General features: G+C 36.1%; 4 protein-coding genes across 5 annotated transcripts; all 4 read left to right on the top strand.

The window, feature by feature from the left end:
• The first annotated feature begins 911 nt into the window (after positions 1-911).
• On the top strand, positions 912-5,535 carry LOC147544697 (Transmembrane proteins 14C). 2 transcript variants are annotated; one of them, XM_086636107.1, is made up of 8 exons: positions 912-965; positions 1,042-1,272; positions 2,620-2,765; positions 3,586-3,829; positions 4,558-4,725; positions 5,033-5,079; positions 5,160-5,200; positions 5,289-5,535. In XM_086636107.1, exons 3-8 carry the CDS (start codon positions 2,652-2,654, stop codon positions 5,383-5,385), a joined length of 711 nt encoding a protein of 236 aa, XP_086492233.1. In that variant the 5' UTR covers positions 912-965; positions 1,042-1,272; positions 2,620-2,651; the 3' UTR covers positions 5,386-5,535. The 2 variants fall into 2 exon arrangements, with proteins under 2 accessions (XP_086492233.1, XP_086492234.1); XM_086636108.1 differs by lacking the exon at positions 912-965 and having other exon boundaries at positions 1,042-1,263.
• A 2,024-nt stretch (positions 5,536-7,559) lies between these two features.
• Positions 7,560-10,566, top strand: LOC147544696 (Sec14p-like phosphatidylinositol transfer family protein). Its single transcript, XM_086637560.1, has 4 exons — positions 7,560-9,162; positions 9,412-9,536; positions 9,614-9,758; positions 10,028-10,566. The coding sequence occupies exons 1-4, from the start codon at positions 7,753-7,755 to the stop codon at positions 10,286-10,288; spliced, it is 1,941 nt and encodes a 646-aa protein (XP_086493686.1). The 5' UTR covers positions 7,560-7,752; the 3' UTR covers positions 10,289-10,566.
• Positions 10,567-12,373: 1,807 nt separating this feature from the next.
• LOC147544695 (putative membrane-associated kinase regulator 2) lies at positions 12,374-14,207 on the top strand. Its single transcript, XM_086636026.1, has 2 exons — positions 12,374-13,542; positions 13,891-14,207. The coding sequence occupies exons 1-2, from the start codon at positions 12,519-12,521 to the stop codon at positions 13,932-13,934; spliced, it is 1,068 nt and encodes a 355-aa protein (XP_086492152.1). The 5' UTR covers positions 12,374-12,518; the 3' UTR covers positions 13,935-14,207.
• Positions 14,208-16,091: 1,884 nt separating this feature from the next.
• On the top strand, positions 16,092-17,210 carry LOC147544694 (uncharacterized). The gene has a single exon (XM_086672808.1). It carries the CDS (start codon positions 16,092-16,094, stop codon positions 17,109-17,111), a length of 1,020 nt encoding a protein of 339 aa, XP_086528934.1. The 3' UTR covers positions 17,112-17,210.
• Positions 17,211-23,151: the final 5,941 nt, after the last annotated feature.

The raw sequence follows: 23,151 nt of genomic DNA, 5'->3' as shown, positions 1-23,151 counted from the left end.
GTCACCATGTTCTCTCGTCGAAGGGTGGCTCGACTAGTCGACTAGTAGAGTGTCGGAGCTTCGACTTTGCGAGGTAGTTTGTCAGGTTAGTCTCCTAGAGCAGGTCGAAAGGTCGACTCGATCGAAGATTCTCGCAAATCGAGAAATGAAATGGATTAGAGATTCCAGAAGAACTTCAAGAGTATCGGAGTTCGAAGTTGGTTATCATCGTCTAGAGTACTGATCGAAAGATAATAAGTGGGAAGAGAAGATTGTTCAGTAGAGTTCTAGCTGATATTCAATGCCTTTCGAGTATGAGTCTCATTGTCTTTATAGGCGACTGATGGACTCGTGGAGCATGTTAGATCTGAAATACTTGGGGTCGAGGGTGACTCCAAACCCTAAGGGAGACTCATTTTAGCCGTCGATCTGTCGCCGAGAGTAACTTGACCGTACGATTACGCCGCCTCGACTTTAGATTCTTCGTACCTAAAGGTATTTGAGACGACGTGGGGGTCAATGGATAGTGGTGAGATTATCGGAGTTGAGGTTGATTCAGTAACTCGCACACTCGATTGAGGGCGACCAAGGGATGCTTGGAATATTATTGCTTTTAATGGGCCATTGTTTGTCTAGATGGAAGTTCACAAGGACTTAGAGCCATTTAGACGTCTAATGGGTCAAAATTCCACGTTGGAGAGTGTCTAACCAGTAGACGATTGGGCTTGGCCCAAGTGATATTTATTCGAAGTAGGTTGGGTCTAGACGGTGTTTTGGCAAAGTGAGCCTAATACGATTTTTGGCCACTACAAGATGAAGATTAGTGGACAAATTTTAATCAAGTAAATGTTTGGACTAAAAAACAACTATGTCCTCAAAGTCAATGTTGATTGACTAAGGCATCTGTGCCCGTCCCCACCAAAAGAATATGACAATGAGACAGTCAGAGGGGATTGGGCGCCTGGTTTGTTCCGTAGGTGCTAATAGTGGTTGGGTGCTAACAGCCTTTTCATTGGGTGTCTTTAGCCTGACTGAATTTTTTCCCTCGGGGGTGAAAACTAGTTCCTATTTGGGCGAGAAGGTACCAAAGAAAAGTAGAGAAAGACGAAGATTCAAGTCAGATTAAAGGATTCCTGTTTAGGGTTTAGGTCGAGAAGACAGCAAAGAGGAAACTTTTCAGACGAATTGATTAAAAAAAAGGAGCAGGTTGCTTCTTGGACGGATTACAAGTCTTCGACCTGCTCCTTCTTGAACAGCAGTCCTCCTTCAGCCGAAGATCGACTAGTCAATCAGGTTACCATAATCTCCATAATTTAGTACATCTCTGGATTTTTATTTTAAGAACAAATTCTTACCCATTAGAATCACAGTTTCACAATTATCATAAAACCCACAAATTTTGTGTCAATTTCTGCTTCGTAATCAAATTACCTTTTTCATTTTATTTTTCTGAACTACAAAATAGTTCATAATCAAATAGGTTTTTAGGAACTTGCTTACAATTATTTTATTAACAAGTGAGAGATATTTTCCCCCGGATCTGAAATCCTGGTTCCGCCCCTGAAACTCTTTCACATTTGTTTGTAGTCAAGAGGTATTAGATATACTTTAGATAGTTCAAAGAACCTTTTATCTTGATTGTGAATTTTATTGTAAACATATTTTGATTGTTCTAATGTGATGTTAATTTAGTCAGTTATTCTCCTTTTCATTTTAAGCTCTTACTTGTATATATTTTACGAAATGTGTTATTTTGGTATGTAAGAAATTGAACAAATACCATATTTTCGTACACTAAACTATTTTTCATTCTCATCGGGTGTTTCTTTTGTATGCTGAAGTACTTAAACATTTAAATGGGAAAATTAATTGTGCCTTTAGATTTTAGTTTTGGAGGTGGTAGATGCATTTTAAGTAGAAGATAGATTTTGTAGTAATTTTATCGCCTTATATCTTACCAATGTTCGAAAATACGGTTTTAAGCCTCGAGGCGGTGGGCTCTCAAAAAGCGAAGCGGTGCCTCGAAGCGTATGCCTCGATACATACAATACGTACTTTTATATATATATATATATATATATATATAGAAAAATAATTTGGAAGAGTGTAAAAACATAACATTACATAGTTTTACTACCAATTTACCATGATATAAAGTCTCAATTCGGTTGGGTTACGCATAGTTTTACTACCAATTTACCATGATATAAAGATACAAGTGTAAGAGCAAGAAATTGATGGCCACAGCGTGCGACTCGATTCGGTTGGGTTACGCATCGAAGCGAAGCGCGCCTCGATGCGTCCGCTTCAATCGCTTTTTAACATTGTATCTTACTAGTTGGAACTCATATCATCGGTGGATCTAATGTCAAATAACTGAGAAACTTGAATTCACATGTATAGCTCAAAGTGCGCCCCAAGAGCTTGTAGTGTATACTAAATGCCCATCACCGACAGACACTGAAGATGTTAGGATCATAACTATTTAAGCAAATCTATAATTAGTAGAAGGTTATGAACTTATCCTAGCTATATTTCCTAGCAAATACGATATTTTGAAAATCAACATTAGTAGGGTTTTGTTCTTCTTCTATTTTCCAATTTAATTCCTCTTAACCGGATTTCATTGGGACTTTACAGACCTCCCTGTTTGATATTTCTGTCTTCTCAAAATGTCTTCATCCACAACAATCTCTCAAGCTTCTTGCTTCTATTCAATTAATCGCGACTGGAATCAACACCTGCGGAAACCATTCATGGTAGCTCTTCCCGTTCGATCTTCTAAAGTAAGTTTCTCTTCACCCCCATTTTATGTGGTATACAAAGATCGTATAGTTAAGCTTATCAATTTCAAATAAAAATCCATAATTGGATTGAGTTAGAGCTGAAATTTTATTTATAGTTCGCCATCCTGTAATAAGCCTAATAAAAAGATCTCTAGTAAATTATGGAAACATAAACTATGTAGAAAGCTAGAGAGCTCTTTCGATAATGTGAATGTGAAGCAACTCAGCAAGTAATATACATATAACAACCAATATGCAATGCTCATAGGCCTCATATTGATATGCGAGCACTTATTTGATTGCATATCTTCGATCATTCATATGGAGTAATGGAGGAGCCAATTTTTTAGTCTTTTTTAGCTTAGGGCTAAAGAAGCAAGCTTTTTCACCTCGAGGTTGGACCTTTTTATTCTCCAATAACAGACTCCTTGTTAGTAATATGTGCCACCAAAACTTCTCATTCAACAGTAGAAAAAAGAAAAGCTCAGTAACAGACGCTCTTGGCTATAATGTGATATTTGTATGTATGTCATGTGTGTACTTGTATATAATCATATTAGACCATAAGTATGATCCTAGGTTAATTTCTTGTGTTTATTAGATAACAAGGTACTGTTTTAAAGTAAAAGATCGTATTTAGTAACTAAAATAACACAAGTAGTGGTAAATGACCGTGTTTCTCTTGGCTGTTTTCGAACTCATCAGATCTAACACCTTTAATTGTATCTAATGCCAATATAAGTGCCTCCATCAATGATCTTAGTGTTCTGTTATGTTGTTCCAACTAGGAGATTATACTAAAGAAATATTTGTTGTCCAGTTCCCAGTTGTTATACAACTTCAACGAAATGATAACACATCAACTAGTTTGCAAACAAATACCAGATTAAATTCTTCTGCTAGTGCATCAAATTTCTCTGCAGAGGGGGTAAAGAGGTCAAACCAAAGTAGCGAAGAACCGTTAAATGGAAATCTAGGGAAGGAGGAAGAGTTGCACGAACAAGTTTCTACCCAACCAATTAAGGCAGCAAAGATCCATGATTTCTGCTTCGGGATTCCCTTTGGTGCGTCCATTTCTTTGTACTGTCAAAATTTTGAGTATTGATTTGATATAGCTGTAGAGATCGAGATTTTTATTTCTTAAATATCCAATACAAGTGATTGGCATAGTCTATCCTACTAATTATTAACCAAACATTTTCTGCTTAGCTTCCGAGTTAGTATACTAGAAAAATATGAACCATCTTCGTTCATCTTTGTAGAGAAATTTAGCTCATTCAATTAAACTTATTCCGCGTACTTCTTATGTTTGTCATACAGAGTGGTGCTTCAGAATGGAAATTCAATACATTTTTATAACATGACTTTCTTATTCTTCCTCTCTCCCTAAAATTCTTAACCATAAGGGAGATAATAAAGTGGTGAGCTCGAGCTGAGTTCACCAAACTCGCCCACATTTCAGCTTAATAGCGAGCAGTCATCTTCCTCAGTATTTATTCTAGGAGTTCGACCGCCTTGTTTCACCATCACGTGAACCAAATTTAAGAGGTTGATTAATCACTAGTAAATTGGGCAATTAACTACTGATTCATTTTGTTTTAGTTTCCTAAATTTTTAGATAATAATTTTACCATGTTAGGTTGTGTTAAAATTTAAACAGTATAATTTTTATGTTCAGCAGATAGTGAATCGATTGTACTTTCTTTAAGCAAATCTCTTATATATTACTATACAATACTTGGTATATTGATAAAAATTCCATGTGTAGATGATGACATTTATCTTGTGGCAGGTGGGCTTGTTTTGGTTGGAGGGATTGTGGGGTTTCTTTTTTCAAGAAATCCTTTGACTCTAAGCACAGGAGTACTTTACGGTGGTGCTTTGCTTGCCCTAAGCACCTTCAGCTTAAAGGTCTGGAGACAAGGGAAGTCTAGTATACCATTCATATTGGGCCAAACAGGTATTTCTTTCAAAATTTTCACGTGCTTATAGATGTTAAAAAAACCACACTTTAGATCACACTAACTAGTTAAAAGCCAACATTTCCATGAAAAAAGATCGCAACCAAGCAACGGAAGTAGCCTATTTCTTTAGAACCTATTTCCACGGGAATGCAGGCTATCAAACACAACCTAGATTAAGTCTTAGTGAAGGTGAAAAGTTCCCCACATAGTTTTGCCAACCGATGAGCTAATAGTCATAGTGTTGTAGAATATCTGATCTTTATCTCCCATGCTGAAAAACATACACCTTTTTGCATCTTGCAGTACTTTCTGCAGCACTTCTATGGAAGCATTTCCAAACCTACTCTTTGGTAAGATATCCAAATTAGTTTTAAAATCATTAGAAAACTATTGCTTGATCTTTAACTATAATATCATATTGTGTTTGCAGACAAAAAAACTTTTCCCAGCCGGGTTTTACACTGTCTTAAGGTATAAATAGCTTTATTCGAGTTTGTAATTTTAGTTTACTCTGTCTTGTTGATTTCTTATTGTGAACTAACTTTTTTCGGTCTGGCAGTGCTGGAATGCTAGTTTTCTATTCATATGTAATGATATCAGGAGGAAATCCACCATCAAAGAAATCAAAGCTAGCTGCAACTTCTCCTCCGTCGTGATGATTCAAACTTCTTGATGAGATTGTACTTTTAAAGAAATTAATAAAGTTGTTCTACCATCTTGTGTTATTAACTTAATTGAATTGGCTTTCTTGTTGCATGTTTGAAGTGAATGATTATTTATAATACTAGTATATTTTGGTCTTTAAATAGAACTATATAATTATGTCTATTCTATAGTTTAACAAATATTTACATCCCATTTACATCTTGGCGTGATGGGCTGGGAACCCATTGCCCTCTGATAGGCATTGCAGTGACTTGTAGGCATCTTTCTGGGTCATATTGGCCCGTACGTGTAGGGGGGTCACTTTTTTCTTAATTGATATTTTAAATTAGAGCATCAAAAAAAAATGCATCACTCAATATTAAGAACTTTGAGTGGCACATGATTTTTAGAACTTTTTGGTAGAAGTTTTTCTCCGCTGCAAAACTCAAATTGGGTCTTTGAAATGACATGGAGGTAGTTAAATAGAGATCTTAAGTCCTCTTGAGATATCTCTAACTCATCAATAATTGAGTTTGAACCAATAGAAATCAAGTTTTTATATGTTCTCAAGGTGACTAATTATTTCTTTATAAAACTAATCATGCTACATAAGTTTTTTTTTGAAACTAGCTTTCATTAATTAATAATAACGTTATTACAATATTTATCAGTCAAAATACAAGGAATATTTAGCCACTTTTTACTTCTATTCTTCTTTCTGGCCCATTTGGCTAGCTTATCTGCATGCGAGTTGAGCTCTCTATTGGTATAATTGAAATGCACTATCTCGAAATTTCTTCTGATTTCATGTGATTTTCGGATATGGATCATCGATTGCCAGTGGACTGAGTGCTTCTTATTGTTGAGGTGATTGATAATATTGATGTTGTCGCTTTCAATGATGATTGACTTTAGATTATGTTCTTTCGCCCATTCAAGACCGTGTAATATTGCCATAGCTTCACTTTCTTCACTGTTTCTCGCCCTTGAAGTTTTAACTTGCGCTTCGATGAATTTAGATTCAGTGTTGTGAGCAATTGAGTTGATTCCCGCATTGGATGCTACATTAATAAAAGATGCATCAACGTTAATTTTTATGAATTGAGGGGGCGGGGGTTGCCATTTTTCTACAGTTTTCTGTGATTTTGTTGTTTCTAGGAAATGATACAATCATTTTAATGATTTTATTTAGGTCATTCATTTCATGTTGAAAATAGTGATCACATCTAACTTTCCATAAATGCTACATAAGTTAATCAAACAAGTTTACATTGGAGACAAAACCGTTGTCTCCTCTCCTAGCTCATTTTCTGAACAGATTAATCTTGTGTGTTTCTTATTATGTACTAGTCTTGTTTAGTATTCTCAATTTAAGGTTCAAACAAGATGAAATTTGTTTTTCGGCCATGATTCGTGAATCATTTCTCTTTATAATATTATCACTATTTGGTTGAAACAACCTTGATATGTTAACTTCCCACCTCACTCCCTTGTCTACCGTATTAGAATAAGACAAGGGGGTATTTTTTTCATTTTCACTCCTTTCAAGTGTGAACTTTTAAAAACACCATTAGTTTTATCTGCCACATAGGCAAGATGGTGTACAAGGGAGTAAGAGCAAGTCCATGGGGAGGGGGCTGAGGCCTTTAATTTGAATTAAGGACCCCTCCCCCCGGGAGGAACAAGTCCAACCACAACCGGCCTTTATTGGGGGTCGGCTGAACATCCCCAACAGACCGTTGGAGAGCGCCCAACGGTCATGTTGGGGGATCTCATCCCACCGTTGGATCACATCCAACGGTGATCCAACGGCTAGTTTTTTTTTTAAAACAAAATTCGTCCCGGGGGTGTTGATGTCATTGCTTCTAACTCGATTCATACGGTCAAACAATTCGTCCGATAAAGTTTTTCCGCAATGTATCGGACCAATTTCACATCCATCGACGACGTTTGCAGCATTTGGTCATTCGTCTTCAATGACCCGAAACAGAACCAACATGACGAGTACGTTTTCGTTTAGCATCCCTTTTCATTTGTTGTAACATGACGAGATCATCATCATCTCTTTGGACATTAGAGATGAGGGGGTATCGCTAAATACCTCGTTTAAATTTTATGAAATAGAAAATCTTAAAATACGTGAGTAACACCAATCAAATGGTTAGTCTGTGGTGGCTTCCAGATCACTAGTAGTTGGTTCCCTCTTTCTCTTTTGAAGATTTCAAACTTAACCATCAAAATATAACCGTTAGGCCTTAATAAAATAAAGAGAAGAAACAGGAGCAAAAACAGGACTACTTGTATTTCTTCTTCAAAAATTCTCTCTCTCTCTCTTTCTCTCTCCTTTCTGTATCTCTTTCATCTGGAAATTACCAATCATGACGGTTGAAGCTAAATCTGAAGATACCCAAACTGGTGAAAGTGTTATTTCTGTTGAAGAATCCACCATTAAAGCATCTGAGAAGAATGTTGACGTTCCTCTAGTTATTGAGGAATCCACCATTAAAGATGCAGAGATGAAGATTGAAGAATCCGCCATAGAATCCAAGAAGATGGTTGATGAACCCACAGTTAGAGATGCAGAAATGAAAATTGAAGCTTCAATTCAAGAACCCACAATTAAAGTTGATGAGAAGAATGGAGATTCTGTAGAGAAGTCCATTAATAAATCTGAATCCACCATTAAAGATGAAGAGAAGAAAATTGATCCTGTTGTAATTGGTGTTGTTGTTGCAGAAGGGAATGTTGAAGAGAAGAAGATGGAAGAGGAATTGAAAACAAAGGAAGTGGTGGTAGAAGAGGAAAAGATGAAAGATGAAGAAAATGGAGATCTACTTGTATCTTCTACACCTGTAATTGAAAAGAGTTCTTCTTATAAAGAAGAAACCCAAGTTGAACAATCTGATTCTGATCTCAAAGACAATGAAAAGAAAGCTTTAATTGAATTTAAATCAAAGCTTGAAGAAGCTATTCTTCAAAACAAACTCTTCAAGAAGGAAAGAGAAGAAGATCAGAAGGAGAAAGAGAATGAAAAACCAGCAGAAGAAGGTGAAAATGAAGAGAAATTGAAACCAAAGGAAGGTGATGAAGAAAATGAAAAGAAAAACCCAGAAACAAAAGAAGAAGAAGAAGAAAGGGTTGAAGAAAAAATAATGAAACAAGAAGGTATAGAAGAAAAAGCAGAGAAATCATCTTCAGCAGAAACAAAAACAGAGGAGAGAGATAATGTTGAGAGACAGAGTGAAGAAGAGAAAACCCTAGATGTGGTTGACAAGGATATCTCAATTTGGGGTGTTCCTCTTTTACCAAGCAAAGATTCAGAATCAACAGATGAAATCCTTTTGAAGTTTTTAAGAGCTAGAGATTTTAAAGTTAATGAAGCTTTTGAGATGTTAAAAAACACTCTTCAATGGAGGAAAGATAAAAAGATTGATTCAATCTTGGAAGAAGATTTGGGTTCAGATCTTAATTCAGTAGCTTACATGGATGGATTAGATTTTGAAGGACACCCAATTTGTTATAATATGTATGGATTCTTCGAAGACGATCAACTTTACCAAAAATCATTTGGTACAGAAGAGAAAAGAGAACAATTTTTGAGATGGAGAGTTCAATTAATGGAGAAGGGGATTAAGAAACTTGATTTTAAGAAAGGTGGTGTTTCTTCTTTACTTCAAATAAATGATCTCAAGAACTCCCCTGGTCCATCTAGGAAAGAGCTTCGGATCGCCATGAAACAAGCTGTAAATCTTCTTCAAGACAATTACCCCGAATTCGTTGCGAGAAATGTAAGCACTTCCTCACTCTAGTTATCTTCTATTTGATATAATTTCATTCTTTTGTACAAGTTTAAGACCTTATTATATTATGCGAGAAAATCTATCGACTTTTGTCAGAATAGTCCCACATAGGAGAAGTGTATAATAGTCCCACATAGGAGAAGTGTGGTCTGCTAGCCAATAATCTAATGTCTAGTTCATCTCCATTCATTAGATTATATAGTTAATTTCGACATGAAATGTTCTTTTATTTTGTAGATTTTCGTGAACGTTCCTTTCTGGTACTACGCTTTCAATGCTGTCCTATCTCCTTTCTTAACTCAAAGAACAAGAAGCAAATTCGTGTTTGCTCGTCCATCCAAAGTCACAGAAACACTTCTAAGGTAAGAAACTCTTCTTAATTTTTTTCCGGTAAATGAAAAGAACTCTATTATTCGACTCTAATATATGCTTAATGCAGGTATATTCCAGCCGAACAAATCCCAATTCGATATGGTGGAATGAAAAGGGATAATGATGTAGAATTCTCTGATGAAGAGGTTGTCGTAACCGAACTCACTGTCAAGTCTAGTTCAACTGAAACCATCGAAATTCCTATTCCAGAGGTACCCACTAAAACAAACTCAATGAAAGCGGTAACAATTTACTTGTTAAAGAAACTATCGATACAACAAAACTACAACAGTTTCAGGATAAGATTTCATTCCTAAGAATACTATTTTATCTTGTAATTTTCTTTTACTTAAAAACATCCGAAAAACAACTAGGACCGCAAAAATAATTTACTTCTTAATTGTTGTAGCGATAGTTCTACTCTTCTCTTATCGAATTTGGTGTTTTCTTACTTCTTACTTGTGTTTGATGAATATTATAGGTTGGAAGTACAGTTCTTTGGGAGTTGACTGTGTTGGGTTGGGAAGTAAACTATAAGGAAGAATTTGTACCAACTGATGAAGGATCATACACCATAATTGTTCAGAAAGGAAAGAAAATGAGTTATAATGAAGAACCAGTTCGGAACTCGTTTAGGAATAATGAACCGGGGAAAATTGTTCTCACTATTGAGAATGGATCATTTAAGAAGAAGCGAGTTCTCTATCGATACAAAACGAAGAACTGTTCATCTTCTTCTTAATTGTCATGCACTTTCTTCATCTTCTCTCCCTTTATATACTACTACAAAACGATTTAATGGTTATAATTCTACGAAACGCTAGAATGATGAAGTTTTAGGAGGTTTTATTGGGTATTGGGAGCAAATGAACAACAACAAATCACTTCATTCTTTTATTTAGCACAATATTTGATATTTTGTTGTATGATTTGTATTTTGTTGTACTTCTATATTTTATTTTATATTATATGAAGAATATGTGATTTTCTATTTAAGAAAGTCATCGTTTTTTAGATAAACCAGAATTTCATTCATAGAAGGATTTCAATCCAACAAATTACATGGTTTTTGATGTTTTTGACTCCTTTGAGTACAACATGGATTTACTAATGAAAATTACAACATGAATTTCAAAGTAAAGACAACATGAAGAAAAAAGGAGTACAAGATTGCAAAAATTAAATAAAAGACCCTAAAAGGTCACAAAGGATCCTAAAGATCACAAATGAGAGGACCCTAAAGGTCATGACTTTATTATACATAAATATATGTAATCAGGATTTGCCATGATTCTTCAACCTTCAACTTGATCTTTAGTTGAATCCTATTTGAGGTTGTTGTGTATGTTACCACCAGCATCTCCATCAACAAAACCTTTTCTCTTTTTTCCTCCTTGTGATTTGGGTGTTTTTTTTTGTTGAAAAGTGATTTGGGTGTTGATTATGATCAACCAAATGTAGGATTCAATATTTACTCAAGAAAGACATCCATATAATTACTCTGGTTACAGTTATGGAAGTGTACGAAGTTTTTTCATTACTTTCAGTTCTTAAGTTATTTTTCATCGAACATATTGGGGTGTAGTTGATGAACATGAGTCGAAATCATGACATCGATCAATAACATGAGAACGGGTTGTATACGACTCCTTTTTACAGTTTTGAAGAGTTGTTCAAAAAAATGGTTCCTAAATAGAATCATAAAAACCTCTAGATTCTTTCGTTATGTTTTAAATCCTTAGTTTTCCTGTTTTGGTTCCTTCTGTCATTAATAACTAAGAGTATTATTACAATATAACTGCGAAATAATAACTAGAACCAAGATCCACATCTTGTCTTCGTGATTGTTTCTAGCTCAGTTTGCTAATGTATCCGCCTGCTTGTTGCTATCCTGAGTGACGTGAGAGAATCGAATACTTCTGAATTTCTTCGTCAACTGTTTTATCTTTGTGATTGTAGATATGGTTTACCACTGAATTATTTTTCTTAGATCCTGTAAGTGATTAATAATATTCATGATGTCACTCTCGATAATAACATGTTTGTACTCCTATTCGACTGCCCAATTTATGCTCCATATCGCTTCACTTTCTTCTCTAGTTCTAGCCCTGAGCGTAACTGTTTTGCTACAATCAATTCAGCTTGGTGATCATGAGAAATAATGACAACCCTATATTTGCATTACACTTAGTGAAAGAGGCATTTGCATTCATTTTGATATACGGATTCGGAGGAGGGGACCATTTAGGATGATTGGTATTAGAACTACGCTTAGGTTTCTTTGGCGAGATTGTCGGAAATGCTAGAAATTGCTCTATTACTTGGTTGGGATCGGTAACGGTTTGCCTGAAACACCTGTCACATTTGGCTTTCTAGATGAACCATAAAATTATAATAAAGTTAGTTACTAATTCAATGTTCTGATTATAAATGTGGTATTTTTACGAAATAATCCAATTATAAATCGAATCTATGTTGCTAAAGATGATATTGAAATAAAACCATATCCTTTTTGCAACGTAGGAGAGAATGTTTGATTGTTTCAATACTAGTTATGAAGGACATTCAAACGGATTATGAATATACTTACCTATTCTATGTTTGATTGGGAACACATTAGTGCAACACTTCCATGTGAATACGGATATCCTGGGAATAGTTCTGATATTCCAAATTAGGGGACTTCCACTCTGCCTTATTGTCCACATGGACAATGGTTCAAGTTCAAGTGGAAGTCTAGGCAAACGAGCTGCCTACCTTTATTGTTTTTTGTAGCTACTATTTTGGGACTATATATATTGCCAAAAGGTTGTGAAAAACAACACAACCCCACAGACAGAAAGAAAGAGAAGTACCACCTCATCTCTCTAGTCTCTAAGCTCCCACTCTCCTCCCCTCATCATACTCTAAACCTCCCAACAAAAACTCTCTGTTTTCACTTCTCCCTCTCTTACTTTCTCTCTCTCTCTATAATGGAACCCTTCAAGATACTCAAGTTCTGGAGAAGTTCCATATGTGGTTCCAATGAATTAAGAACTCATACTCCATACCCAATCAAAACCACCATAACAAAACCCCACAAGAAATTAGAAGATAATGATGACGATGATGATGATGAAGGATCATTCTTTGATTTGAAATTCTTAGTACCTTTTAAAGATCGAACCAGTCAAGAAGAAGATAATGGAGATATTGATTTGGCAGAAGCAGCTAGTACTGATGAAGAAAGAGAATCCAATTTTACTGTCTCTTCTAGTTTTAGCTGTACTGAAACTGATTCTAATCTTTCTCTTTCTTCCTCTGATGATCTTTTCTTTAAAGAAAATCTTACCCACTTACAATCATTATCATCTGAAACTAATTCAAAATCTTCTCCTCCTCAATTTCATCCTTCTTTCTTAAAATCCGCAGCTAAATTTCGTCTGTTCAAGTTTGGGTTTAAGAAAACACAATCAAACAAGTTGGAGGAGGAAGAAATTAATGCTAGTGCTTCAATTAGTATGAAGCAGAAATCACAAAAACAACAGAGACTAAAGAAGATTGAAGTTAATGGCGATTCTCCAATTGTTTTGGAGCAGAAAACAGAACAAGAGGTGAAAGTTGAATCTAGAGTTGAAGAAATTCCGGTTAGAGAAAACAGTTTTAGGAACAAAATTAAGCCTCTTTATATTAGAGTTTCAAAGAGATATAGTAAGTTTACTGAACCAGAAGAGACCTCGAAACCGAAGAATTCATCTACTTCGATGAAGAAAGAAGAGATTTTTAGTAACTCAGAAAGCTTGAAACAGAGGAATGTACCTGTTGGGTATTTGGGAGTTGTTTGTAAGCATTTGGGGAAAAGCCGATCCGCATTGACAATGGCGTCTGCTACTGCAGCTGTTTCAGCAGTACCGCCGTTTCAGGGAAGACGACGGGATGATTCATTGTTGCAGGAAGAAGAAGAAGGAATCAAGAGTGCCATTCTTCATTGCAAAAACTCATTTAGTTCTTCTAGAGGTATGTATAAGTTAAAAGTAGTTCTCAATACTGATTATTTTACTAGAAATGCTATTTAGCCCCTATTTGGCCGGTCGACTTCAGGCCCCGGCCAGATTAAGCCGAAATCTGTCGTAGCCCGCCACATCAGACCAAATAGCGTTTTCGGCTGTGAGAGAGAAGCCCATTTCCCTCCACAGTCCAATCTATACATCTGGACAGTTGATTTAATCAATGGTCTAGATCTCAGGTTGACATCGACCAGCCAAATCGGGCCAAATAACATTTTTCTTATTATACAACAAATGTTGTGCATTTTAGTTTAGTTGAAGATTGATTTAACGTGTCTTCGTTTATATTTTTATTCAGATTCTTCATTGCTCTTGAGGACTACAAGTGATCCATGTCACTAGAAATCAATCAATTATTTGTGGAATTCTTCTTCAAACTCAAAGTTCTAAAGGGTTGGAGTTTTATCAGAGAAAAAAGTTGGGTCCAGTAATTTGTTTGGGTGTAAATTATTAGAGAGAGAGAAGATGAGTTATGAGTCTCTCAATCTCTTAAAATTTGAACTAATATACTTGTAAGTTGTAATCTCAAGCGGAATTTTGAGTGGAAACATATCTTGTTGGGATACTTTTGAATATAGAATTAAATAGTATGTGAAAGAATTCAGTTATTTTGAACTAAGTCACTTTTTTTGTTAAAATGGTAAACTTCATTCAAATCATTACATCCATAAAGCTAGAGTATTTGCTAGTATTGAAAATAAAAAGAGTGAAAAGTAAATTGGAAAGCTTGATGTTGTTGACAATGGTTTGTAACTGCCAGTTTGTCACTAGGAAAATGATATATGATACTCCTACACTCCCTTACTTAGGTTCGTTAATAAGATAAGAGATACTTTAGTCTTTTTCACACTGTAAAAAGATGAAAATACCCGTTGTCTTAATACGAGGAACTGTACCAAGGAGTCCCTTATTAACTCCATTGCCACTATAATTCTTGATTTTTAACTCCATTGCCACTATAGTTCTTCTTGATTTTTGGTTAAGGGACTTGTCTATGTGTTGGGATAGAATTAGTAAAGAGACATTAGTTCTTTTAGTAAGTAGATATTTTCTTCAAAAACAAACTAAATAAATCATCATATATTCACTTTAATATGACAATATTGAAAATACTTTAATATTTAAAATTAACCACAGAAAGATAAAATGTATAGTCAAAATCTCTTTCTCTATCTAAACATACGAAATAAATGAAGAAATAAAATTTGACAGAAAATTACAGGCAAAGGAATCGAAATATGCGCAAAATTTCGACCATTATGGTCGAAGTATGACTAGTGGTCGAAATTTTGGACATTTCAACCACTATGGTTGAAATATGTTCAATATTTCGACCACAGTGACCGAAATTCTGGCGACAAAAAAGTAAAGTAACCATGGTAGCCGAAATATTTACATGTTGAAAGAAATTTTCACCAACATTTTACACTAATAGGATTATATAATAAACGTGTTACATAAGAAAGAAAGAGATGAGACAACTTAAAAGTAAATAAGAATGTGGTGTTTATAGGTGATGGTTGTTTTATATAATAAGTTAAAAATAGGATTTCTTTTGTTAGGATCAGTGGAACTAAGGAATGACATGAAAATAAAAGAAAACTTTTATACTTGTATTAATTTAATTCTTCGTTTTTATCCGAACAAAAATTAATTTATTCGATTTAGATCTCTAAAAACAATGTCTATTTTCTAATTAGTAAAGGGATTTCAAATAAAAAAATATGGTATTTTGACCATGTCCCTGTACCATTTATCCATGTCCCTATACTAAACACCTTCTTTTTTTCTACCTTGACAATGATGCGTTTGTTATATGGTATGTGGCTGCCCATATAATCATTGGCTATGCAAGGGGACTTGGGTGCCTTTAATATACCTTTTTCTTATCCAACTTATATCTATAGTCACCCACCATTTCTACAATACCACCTTGATGTGGTGTCACCTTATGGTAGCTCCATATGACAAGTGTTTGTGGTTAAGTGACACCACATCATGCAAGTGACAACACATGAGGTTATGTGTCACCATTCTACAACTCCATATGCAAAGTGTCATCTTGGTGGTGACAACACACCATGCAAGTGACAACACATAGGGTATGTGTCAACATCCTATTACTTCTCCCACCCTATAAATAGATGTACTTTGTGTATTGTTGATATAAGTTTGTAAGAGATAAGAAAGTGTATGGAAAAGATTGGGAAAGAATTCTTCTAAATATAGTTTGGTTCAAGATCATCTCTTTGTTTTAGTATATCTTAATATTTCTATCTTTTTCTCTTCCTTTATTTCCATTAAGTTGCATGCAAATATCGATACACATTGAAGCAAATAGACCGACAATTTACAACACGTTATCAGCACGAGTCTCTAGCCAGCTGAAAGAAGTCGTTACTCTGCTCATTTGCCGAAGTCAACATCGGTGAAATATCGAACAAACTAAGCCGCTACTCCGTCTAGTGAAAGGTATAATATTTTAATTTATATTTCATAATGTCTAACCTTGCTAGACTTGAATTTGCAGCTCTAGATATAACAGGTAAGAATTACATGGAGTGGGCAGTCGAAGCTAGACTGACTCTAAAATACAAAAATCTCCTGAACACTATTGTTGAAGGGAATAATGCAGAGGAAATGTTACGGGCTCAAGCTTTAAGCTTTTTGAGACGTCACATACATGATGACCTGAAGTCAGAGTATTTGTATGTGGAAGATCCCTTGGCTTTATGGAATATCTTAAAAGATAGATATGATCATCTGAAGATGGTCATACTTCCAAAAGCTCGAAATGATTTTATAAATCTTCGACTACAAGATTTTTCTTCCATTTCTGCTTATAATTCCAGCCTTTGTAAAATTGTTTCTAGACTAAAAGTGGGAGGAGATATTATCACTGATGAACAGATGATAGATAAAACATTGAGTACGTTCCATGCCTCGGATATTGTCCTGCAGTCACAATACCGAGAGCGACGTTTCTCTAAATTCTCCCAGTTACTGACCTGTCTTTTGGTCAATGAACAGAACAACCAGTTGTTGTTGCAAAACCATGAATCTCGACCCACTGGGTCCGCACCTGTGCCTGAAGCACATGCAATATTGTCAAAAGATCATGGAGGGAAACAAAATTACAAAGGGAAGCGTGGTTCCAGAAGAAACCACCAACGTGGATCCCGCACGAACAAATGGGAGAGAAACAGGCAAACCCCTTACCACCGGAAGTGGGAAAAAGGAGAAAATTCAAAGAATTATGCAGCGAGAAAGCCTGATAAAGTAAAGGGTAAACATAATACCCCTCCCAAAGCTCGTGAAGAAGCTTGTTACCGTTGTGGTATGGAAGGTCATTGGTCCCGTACCTGTCGTACGGCGAGACATTTGGTGGACCTATACCAAGCATCTCTGAAATCTAAAGCTGCACCAGAGATGAACCACATGGAACTTGATCCACCATTGTGTGTTGGAGATTATCTCCCTGAAGGAGAAAATCAAACTGATGATATGTTTAATATTTAGTGTATTAACTTTTCTATCTATTATAATGCTATATTATAATAACTTTTGTCTGTTAGATATTAGATAGTATATTATATGTATCTGTAATAGTTTTGTTTATGTTATAAATAGTTGTGGTTTGAATCTTATATTATATTATGAAAGGTATGGATTCCAGAAGAAACATATCTAAAGGTGATGAAGATAGCTGTCTAGCAGACAGTGGGACCACAAATTCGATACTGCGAAATACAAAATATTTCTCGACCTTAAAATTATGTGAGGCAAATGCGATTACTATCGCTGGCTCATCAAACATTATAGAAGGCTCCGGAAGAGCTACTATAATATTGCCCCGTGGTACGAAAATAATTATTGAGGATGCTTTGTACTCGACTAGATCCCTGAAGAATCTATTGAGTTTCAAAGACATTCGTCTGAATGGGTATCACGTCGAGACTGGGTCTGAGAATGATAAAGAATATTTGTATATCACCTCAAGTATATCATGCCAGAAGCATGTTTTGGAAAGACTTGAAGCTCTTTCGTCTGGGTTATATCTTACAGAGATTAAAACAGTTGAATCATATGTCGTTGTCAACCCGAAGTTGCACGATCCAAATACTTATAAAATTTGGCATGATCGACTAGGACACCCAGGATCTACCATGATGAGTAGAATAATACAAAACTCTCAGGGACACCCTCTTCAGAACCAGAAGTTTTTGATAGATAGGGATTTTACTTGCACTGGTTGCTCACTGGGGAAGTTTATTACTCGCCCATCCCTGACGAAAGTACATATCGAATCTCCCAAATTTTTGGAAAGGATTCAAGGTGATATATGTGGCCCTATACACCCGCAGTGTGGACCATTTAAATATTTTATGGTATTAATCGATGCATCAACTAGATGGTCTCATGTAAATCTGCTCTCGACGCGGAATCAGGCGTTTGCAAAGTTATTAGCTCAGATAATTCGTTTACGAGCTCACTTTCCTGATTATCCGATTAAGTCAATTCGTCTAGATGGAGCAGGAGAATTTACATCGAGTACTTTCGATTCCTATTGTCTCTCAGTTGGAATTAATGTTGAACATCCTGTAGCTCATGTTCATACTCAGAATGGTCTAGCTGAATCATTCATTAAGCATATCCAACTGATTGCGAGACCAATGTTGATGAGGACTAAATTACCGGTTACTGCATGGGGACCTGCAGTTCTTCATGCTGCAACTTTGATAAGGTTACGTCCTACTTCGAATAATCAATTCTCACCTTTGCAATATGTTCAAGGCCAGCAGCCAAACATATCTCATTTGCGTATTTTTGGATGTGCTGTATATGTTCCTATTACAGCCCCACAACGCACAAAGTTTGGGCCTCAGCGCCGACTGGGAATATATATTGGTTTTAATACACCATCTATTATTCGATATCTCGAACCCCTGACGGGTGAGACTTTCACTGCACGCTTCGTCGATTGTCACTTTGATGAGACAGTTTTCCCGCCATTAGGGGGAGTAAATTTGCCTGAAGCAAATGTTACCAAAAGGGAACTTTCTTGGGTTACACCAAATTTGTCTCATTTTGATCCTCGTACTAATCAATCTGAAGTTGAAGTACAAAGGATAATACATCTACAAGAGATTGCTAATAAAATGCCTGACGCATTTAATGACGCAGCGAGAGTGACAAAGTCACATATACCTGCTGCAAATATTCCAGCAAGGATAGATGTCCCTGAAGGACACGATAAAAACATTGCAGCAAATGAATCGTCCAAAGCACGTCTGAAACGTGGACGACCAATCGGTTCTAAAGATATAGTTCCCCGGAAGAGGAAAAACCAACCACAAGCAAGTAATGTTCCAGAAGAAACGACAAATACACCCCTAGAAGTGGGTAAAGCCCCAGAAGAGGCAGAAGCTCTTGAAGAGCATGAGTTATCTCCAAATGAAGAGATATCTATAAATTATGCTTGTAATGGTAAAGTGTTGAATCGAGATAACATAATCATCAATGATATATTTGCGCTTTCGGTAGCCACTGATATTATCACTGAAAATAATGATTATGAACCACATTCTATTGAGGAATGTCGGAAAAGGACTGATTGGGTAAAATGGAAAGAAGCAATCCAGACAGAGCTGAATTCACTGTCAAAACGTAACGTTTTTGGACCTGTAGTCCTGACACCCAAAGATGTAAACCCTGTAGGTTTCAAATGGGTATTCGTTAGAAAACGAAATGAGAACAATGAGGTTGTCCGCTATAAGGCGAGACTCGTGGCACAAGGTTTCCTGCAGAAACCAGGGATCGATTATGACGAAACATATTCTCCAGTTATGGATGGAATAACCTTTCGATATTTGATCAGTTTAGCAGTTCTAGAAGAACTCGAGATGAATTTAATGGACGTGGTCACTGCGTATCTATATGGAAAATTAGATACTGACATTTATATGAAAGTCCCTGAAGGATTTAAATTGCCTGGAGGCAACCCACGTACCATGTATTCACTAAAGCTTAATCGGGCTTTATACGGATTGAAACAAGCTGGACGAATGTGGTACAATCGTCTTAGTGAATATCTGATCAAAGAAGGTTATGTTAATGATCTCGTTTGCCCATGTTTATTTATCAAGAAAGGTGATGTTGGATTCGCGATTCTTGCAGTATATGTTGATGATATCAACCTTATAGGAACTCAAGAAGAGCTCTCTAAAGCAGCAGAATATTTGAAGAAAGAATTCGAGATGAAAGATCTCGGGAAAACAAAATTCTGTCTTGGCTTACAAATTGAAAGAAGCACAAGTGGCATACTTGTTCATCAAACATTATACACTGAAAAAGTCCTGAAGCGCTTTAACATGGAGAATTCTTATCCGCTTAGTACTCCCATGGTTGTTAGGTCTCTCGATGCTCTGAAAGATCCATTTCGACCTAAAGAAGAAGACGAAACACTCCTTGGTCCAGAAGTACCATATATGAGTGCTATTGGTGCATTATCATACTTAGCTCAATGCACTAGACCGGACATTGCTTTTGCAGTAAATCTATTGGCCAGATATAGCTCTGCACCAACTAAAAGGCATTGGGTTGGAGTAAAGCAAATTCTAAGATATCTGAGAGGAACAACTGACATGGGATTGTTTTATTCAAAGAACTTATCCGGTGATTCTCAAGTAAAAGGATACACAGATGCCGGTTATATTTCTGATCCGCACAAAGGGATTTCTCAGACAGGTTATGTATTCACAAGCGGAGGTACAGCTTTCTCATGGCGATCTAGTAAACAAAGTATGCCCGCTACCTCATCTAACCATGCAGAAATTATTGCTCTCCATGAAGCAACAAGAGAATGTGTATGGCTTAGATCCATTATTGAACACATTAGAAGCTCAAGTGGTCTTGATTCAATCACAAATTCTCCCACAATCATTCACGAAGATAATTCAGCATGCATCGCTCAGATCAGATAAGGATACATCAAAGGCGATAGAACTAAGCACATATCCCCTAAACTGTTTTACTCACATCATCTCCAGAAGAATAATGAGATTGATATCCAGAAGATACAATCGTGTGAGAATTATGCTGACTTGTTCACCAAGTCTCTGCCTACTACGACGTTCAGAAAACTGGTAGATGGCATCGGAATGCGACGCTTGAATAGCCTGATGATGTAAGACTACATCGTTCCAAGATATGATATTCATCAGGGGGAGTCTATTATCATGTGCAGATTCATGTATCGCTATCTACGCTCTGTACTCCTTTTCCTTCGTCCAGTTTTTGTCCCAATGGGTTTTTCTGGCAAGGTTTTAACGAGGCAGTATTTAGCGTATCCAACGTCACTCGGAATCTATTATTTGTACTCTTTTCCTTCATCAGATTTTGTCCCACTGGGTTTTTCTGACAAGGTTTTTAATGAGACAATTATTCCAAGTGATGGTCATCCAAGGGGGAGTGTTATATGGTATGTGGCTGCCCATATAATCATTGGCTATGCAAGGGGACTTGGGTGCCTTTAATATACCTTTTTCTTATCCAACTTATATCTATAGTCACCCACCATTTCTACAATACCACCTTGATGTGGTGTCACCTTATGGTAGCTCCATATGACAAGTGTTTGTGGTTAAGTGACACCACATCATGCAAGTGACAACACATGAGGTTATGTGTCACCATTCTACAACTCCATATGCAAAGTGTCATCTTGGTGGTGACAACACACCATGCAAGTGACAACACATAGGGTATGTGTCAACATCCTATTACTTCTCCCACCCTATAAATAGATGTACTTTGTGTATTGTTGATATAAGTTTGTAAGAGATAAGAAAGTGTATGGAAAAGATTGGGAAAGAATTCTTCTAAATATAGTTTGGTTCAAGATCATCTCTTTGTTTTAGTATATCTTAATATTTCTATCTTTTTCTCTTCCTTTATTTCCATTAAGTTGCATGCAAATATCGATACACATTGAAGCAAATAGACCGACAATTTACAACAGCGTTAACTTTTGTTTTCTTTTCTACCTTGATGATGATGCATTAACTATTGATTATCCCCTTCGATGATGTGAAAGTTTATATGTCTTACTCTTGACCCATGTTAGTTCTTGGAAGATTGTTTTCACTTTATCCTTCGCTATCTAACCACAATCAAGTGAGTTACAATCATGGAGTACGAAACCACTCCACCAACTCTTCTGCCTAAACAAATTTGGAATATATTTGCATAAACAAATAGATATAATAATATTATGTTATTTCTTTTTTGGCCCCCTACTTTGTGATCAGCTTCTTTCTTGACCCCCTATTTTTCATAAATTCAGATTTGACCACATATTTTCAAGTAAATGTCATAACTACGCTTCCTAATTTCAAAATAAAAATATTACAAAAAAAAAAAAGATCTTTCCACCTCACCTCTCTCTTCTGCGGCGAAGGTTCCCGACCGGAAAATTTTCCGACCGGCGACCTTCAAACATAAGAAAAACTCCCCTTCCTCTCTCTCTCTCTCTCTCTAAATACTCAGTCGAAGGGAATTCCCTTCACCGGAGGTCTGTTCCGAACAGATCTGAAGGTCTGGTTCCACGGACCTCCGGCGATCCTTCGCCGTAGTATTTAGAGAGAGGGGAAAGTTTTTTTTTTATGGTCGTCGGTAGGAAAAAATTTCGATTGGCGGCCTTCGTTGCAAAAGAGAGAGAGGTGAGGTGGAGAGAGAGCGAGATAGGTGAGGTGGAGAGAGAGAGAGGTGAGGTGGAAATATTTCTTTTTTTAATATTTTTATTTTGAAATTAGAAAAGGTAGTTATGACATTTACTTGAAATTAGGAGGTCAAATTTGAATTTATGAAAATAGGGAGCAAGAAGGAAGCTGGTCACAAAGTAGGGGGCTAAAAAATAAATAACTCTAATATTATTATTTTATTAAATGGCCCTCTAAATTTGAGGGTCCTATGCGGCCACCTATTTCCCCTAGGCCCAGGATCAACCCTGCTTGTAACCTTTATAACATAAAATGGATAACAGCAGATGTATATTTTGAGGTGCATCATTGGCATCAATTAACTCACCAAACTCTTCTTTGATCATCTAATATATGTTCGTGATTATAGTTTACTTATTGGTCTCATTATTATTATATTATTCTCCATATGATTGAGACTAGGTAAGTTATTTTTTATTGTTTTCAACTATAAATATCACTTCATTTTCGATAAAGGGTGAAAATTCTTTGTGTTTGAGGAATTGAGGACCAATTAACGATAAAGAGTTTTTCTAGCATTGACATCAACCCGACAAAAGTAGAAAAGTCTAACTAATTAGTTTAACTCTCAAGAACACAATTCACACAAGGAATTGGGTCTATAAACCACTTCCAGAATTACAGGGATCTCATAAAATAAAAAGATAACTTGGGGATCTGATAATAATATTTTAATAGTTATACACCACTAAAAATGGGAACATGTTTTGGACAATCTGCGAATTGACCGTTTCAAATAGGCCCAAAAAGAGTAAGAAACAGAACATGCATGCATCATT

This window comes from Eschscholzia californica, unplaced genomic scaffold (genome assembly GCF_041429995.1).
Source record: "Eschscholzia californica isolate CP2 unplaced genomic scaffold, dmEscCali1.0.p SCAF_4, whole genome shotgun sequence".
Classification (NCBI taxonomy): domain Eukaryota; kingdom Viridiplantae; phylum Streptophyta; class Magnoliopsida; order Ranunculales; family Papaveraceae; genus Eschscholzia; species Eschscholzia californica.
The sequence above is the reverse complement of the archived record's forward strand: the minus strand, read 5'-3'. Positions and strand labels throughout refer to the sequence as shown.

Bases quoted from the DNA above. Each gene is read 5' to 3' on its own strand.
- LOC147544697 (XM_086636107.1), top strand. From the start codon at position 2,652: ATGTCTTCATCCACAACAATCTCTCAAGCTTCTTGCTTCTATTCAATT. The intron at 5,080-5,159 runs GTAAGATATCCA...TTGTGTTTGCAG, and splicing joins ATTTCCAAACCTACTCTTTG to ACAAAAAAACTTTTCCCAGC. The intron at 5,201-5,288 runs GTATAAATAGCT...TCGGTCTGGCAG, and splicing joins GGGTTTTACACTGTCTTAAG to TGCTGGAATGCTAGTTTTCT.
- LOC147544695 (XM_086636026.1), top strand. From the start codon at position 12,519: ATGGAACCCTTCAAGATACTCAAGTTCTGGAGAAGTTCCATATGTGGT. The intron at 13,543-13,890 runs GTATGTATAAGT...ATTTTTATTCAG, and splicing joins CTCATTTAGTTCTTCTAGAG to ATTCTTCATTGCTCTTGAGG.
- LOC147544696 (XM_086637560.1), top strand. From the start codon at position 7,753: ATGACGGTTGAAGCTAAATCTGAAGATACCCAAACTGGTGAAAGTGTT. The intron at 9,163-9,411 runs GTAAGCACTTCC...TTTATTTTGTAG, and splicing joins CCGAATTCGTTGCGAGAAAT to ATTTTCGTGAACGTTCCTTT. The intron at 9,537-9,613 runs GTAAGAAACTCT...TGCTTAATGCAG, and splicing joins GTCACAGAAACACTTCTAAG to GTATATTCCAGCCGAACAAA.
- LOC147544694 (XM_086672808.1), top strand. From the start codon at position 16,092: ATGTCTAACCTTGCTAGACTTGAATTTGCAGCTCTAGATATAACAGGT.